Raw genomic sequence first — 3,167 nt, 5'->3', positions numbered from 1 at the left:
ATACGCACACGTCACGTCGCGTACGCCTTCTTCAGCCAATGAGAAGAGCAGTCACACCAACCAATCGACACTCCTGTAAGACAAACCTAACAGTGCAAACCACTCATCCGCTGTGCATAACACACAGAACGATTCCAACATTTGACATGGGTGTCTTGAGTTTTTACCAACCAAGTACACGTGTGAGTCGTGACATGTCAGTACTCACCGATCCAGAGTACCAAGACAAGTATCAAGACAAGGATTTGAAACCATGATTTTTTTTTTCGTTTCTGATTACATAACTAGAACTGATGTCACGGAGGATGTTCATGTTTCCTGCAAAGGTTCAGGAGATTGATGATGTAACCACTCATGCACTGTCATAGAGCTTGACTTGTCTTGTGTTTCATGGTGTTTAGAGCAAGGTTGTAAACTTTAACTAGCAATAACTTTGACAATACATGGAACGTTACATTTAAAAGATCATTTTGATGTGAAGCTACTGTACTGATCACTGAAGCAAAAGACACAGTTAAACAACTCCCCAGAGAGAAAACATCTCAGTCTTCATGGGCATATGAAGGAGAGGAGGACATTGATCATATTCTTGATAATGGGCAGTTTGGGATGAAGTTCCTGTTCAAGATAATGAGATACAGTCATCTCCAAGGCATCCACCCAGCGGACATTCACACCTTTGAACACAGCCCTGAGGATCTTGTCCCGCTCCATTGTGTGAAAGTCGCTGTTGAGCCATGCGACAGAGGGAGTCAGAATTCTGAAGTTCGAAGTCCGGATAACAACCAGGGTGTCTGGAGCTCTGTTCAGCAGTCGGATCACAGCCTTGCGGATGCTCTGCATCCGTCGAATGTAAAACCTATTTGGGAATGGGCCGAAGTGAGCCCAGACTCCAATAACCACAACTGTGTTTGCTCCTCCCTCGAGAGTGTCCAGTTCATTTGCAATATAGCGAACCTTAGCGACAGGAATTGGTGGCAGAGTATGGAGGAGAGGGTTGCCATGGATGCGGTACATGACAGTAGTATTTCTTTGATGATCAATAGCCATAAAAGGTCCAACTCTTAGCTTGCCATCGATGTTGACTAGTTTGAGATCTGTAAAAAAAGAAAATGTATCAGTTTGCGTGGCAGCATTGTTATTGTGTGATCAAGTATCTGAGCGTCACCTTGTACTCTTGACGTTAAATATTCGTACCACTGTCTGACTGTGGAGTCTCCGTACAGGAACAACATTTTGTTTCGCAAACAGTGACTGATGTCTGTGGGAGTGTTAAACTGCTGAACCGGCGGCCCACTCAAGGTTCTCCACACACCATGGTAGTAGTAACCAGGCTGGCTGATCTTTGGACTCTTTGTCACACCTACCAAGAGAAGAAAAGCTTGATAATGTTGTTTACTTTAATGATCTTCTTACTTATTGTGCCATGACTTGAATGTATGTAAACGTCCGACTTTCAGGTAAGTGATAAAATAGACTCCAAGGGTATCACTCCCATCATTCTGCCATAGATATAATTGTGGTAAACTGGTGAAGGGTAATCTGGGTTATTGTACGAGAGTGAGGAAAAACAAGACCTTTGCATACTGTGCATGTGTGTGCAGTATAATTATTCCATGTAATGACTTATTAGTTATTATTTGAACACATACACACACACACTGGTTGAAGAGTGTTCACCTTTAACTGGAGGCAGGACATTGACACTTGCGGTCCCAGAGGGAGGAATGAAAACCTTCATGTTTATTCCACTGAGGAAAACAAAACAGCATTATTCTCATGTGAAAGTGTTACAGTTGTGACTCACGACAGAAAGAAACAACAAAATCACAAACAACCAAAAAGCTTACCTTTGAAAAAGCTTAACATAGGGCCCAAAATCTGGAGTATATTTATGAAGATAGTGTGTGATTCTTGTGTTACAGCTCAGCTTCTTCGGCTTGTAGCAGAACCATGGGTCTCCAGTTTTGACGTCAGTGAAGTTGCATATCGCTTTCGTTGTGGGAGGCAGACATATATTGCATTTGCTTAATTCAGCTTTTCGGCCTTTGCGGAATTCACTGTCAAACATGATTCTGTCTGGATGTTCAATGAAGCTGCGCAGCACCGTGATGGCTTCACTTGTGTGAATTAAAGTCACCTAAAACACAAGCAAACAGTACGGCTGTTAAAGTTTCACTTCACTATTAAACAACATTTGCATCTTCCATCTGACCTCAACCTCTGCCCTTCCGTTCCAGAGTAAGGGAAACACAGCAGAGTAGGAGCCATTAAGGTGATCGACAACCATTCCAGTGACTCCAGCTTGTAGAACTGGGTTGTGGAGTCGGACAATTAGAAAATCTCCTCCAGTTTTTTTGGGTTTTCCAAGGAAGTCCTTCATTTTAATCTGAACTTTTATTTGATCACCAACATGCCACCGCTGGCCCCCAACTTTGGGTAAAATGACAAAGTTGCTGCCACGAGGGTTGCTGGATCTTTTGAGTGAAAAAGAAGGCGATAATGGTGGAGTTTGAGGCCAAGCATTGGACTTAAGAAGGAGGCGCTCTTCCTGAGTGTCTGCGGCCGAAAGAGGCTGAAGTTTGCAAAAATCTTCTCTTCTCTCTTCAGGAGGAAAAGTTGAATTTGTTGGTGAAACAAAGGACTTGTCTGGATGTGTGACCTTCAAGAACGGTGGCAGTGGAGCTCTATTCCAACCCTGATGACAGAAAACGAACATTTTATATTTGACTTTTTCTCGTGTTGAATTTAAAGGTCGCATTCCTGCACTAGTTGACAATTTTGCCCGCAACCAGCTCCATAATTATGATCATGAGTCACTTCAGCATATTTTATAAATTCAGTTCCAACACCCACCTGGTGGTTGTCTAGGTAACATGACAGCACAACTGTGACAATGATGACCAGAGAGACGAAAACTAGGACCTTCTTTTCAAAGCTGCGCTTGTTTTGAACTTCCATCTTCATGATCCTGGGAAGTGCTTTGCCTGCAAATACTGCAAAGGTGGACAATTTAGTTGAATCTGTTTTCTCTCTTTGTAAACAACCCAATAGATCAATATGCCTCTGTGGACAGGGTTATCTTCTAAAGAAACGTGGCCTATATGCTATAATAATACTAATTATTATTACTAATACTGTATTATTATCATTACATATGAATGATA

The 3,167-nt window shown here is 42.2% G+C and overlaps 1 protein-coding gene across 1 annotated transcript; it reads right to left on the bottom strand.

Moving 5' to 3' along the window:
* Positions 1 to 549: 549 nt before the first annotated feature.
* On the bottom strand, positions 550 to 2,967 carry LOC128757201 (NXPE family member 3-like). The gene is made up of 6 exons (XM_053862307.1): positions 2,857 to 2,967; positions 2,216 to 2,698; positions 1,851 to 2,140; positions 1,681 to 1,751; positions 1,169 to 1,363; positions 550 to 1,097 (listed from the first exon to the last, which is right to left on the bottom strand). Exons 1-6 carry the CDS (start codon positions 2,965 to 2,967, stop codon positions 550 to 552), a joined length of 1,698 nt encoding a protein of 565 aa, XP_053718282.1.
* Between the last annotated feature and the right edge of the window lie 200 nt (positions 2,968 to 3,167).

The sequence above is a fragment of the Synchiropus splendidus genome, chromosome 4, assembly GCF_027744825.2.
Source record: "Synchiropus splendidus isolate RoL2022-P1 chromosome 4, RoL_Sspl_1.0, whole genome shotgun sequence".
Classification (NCBI taxonomy): Eukaryota; Metazoa; Chordata; class Actinopteri; order Syngnathiformes; family Callionymidae; genus Synchiropus; species Synchiropus splendidus.
This window is presented reverse-complemented; position numbering and strand designations above follow the sequence as displayed.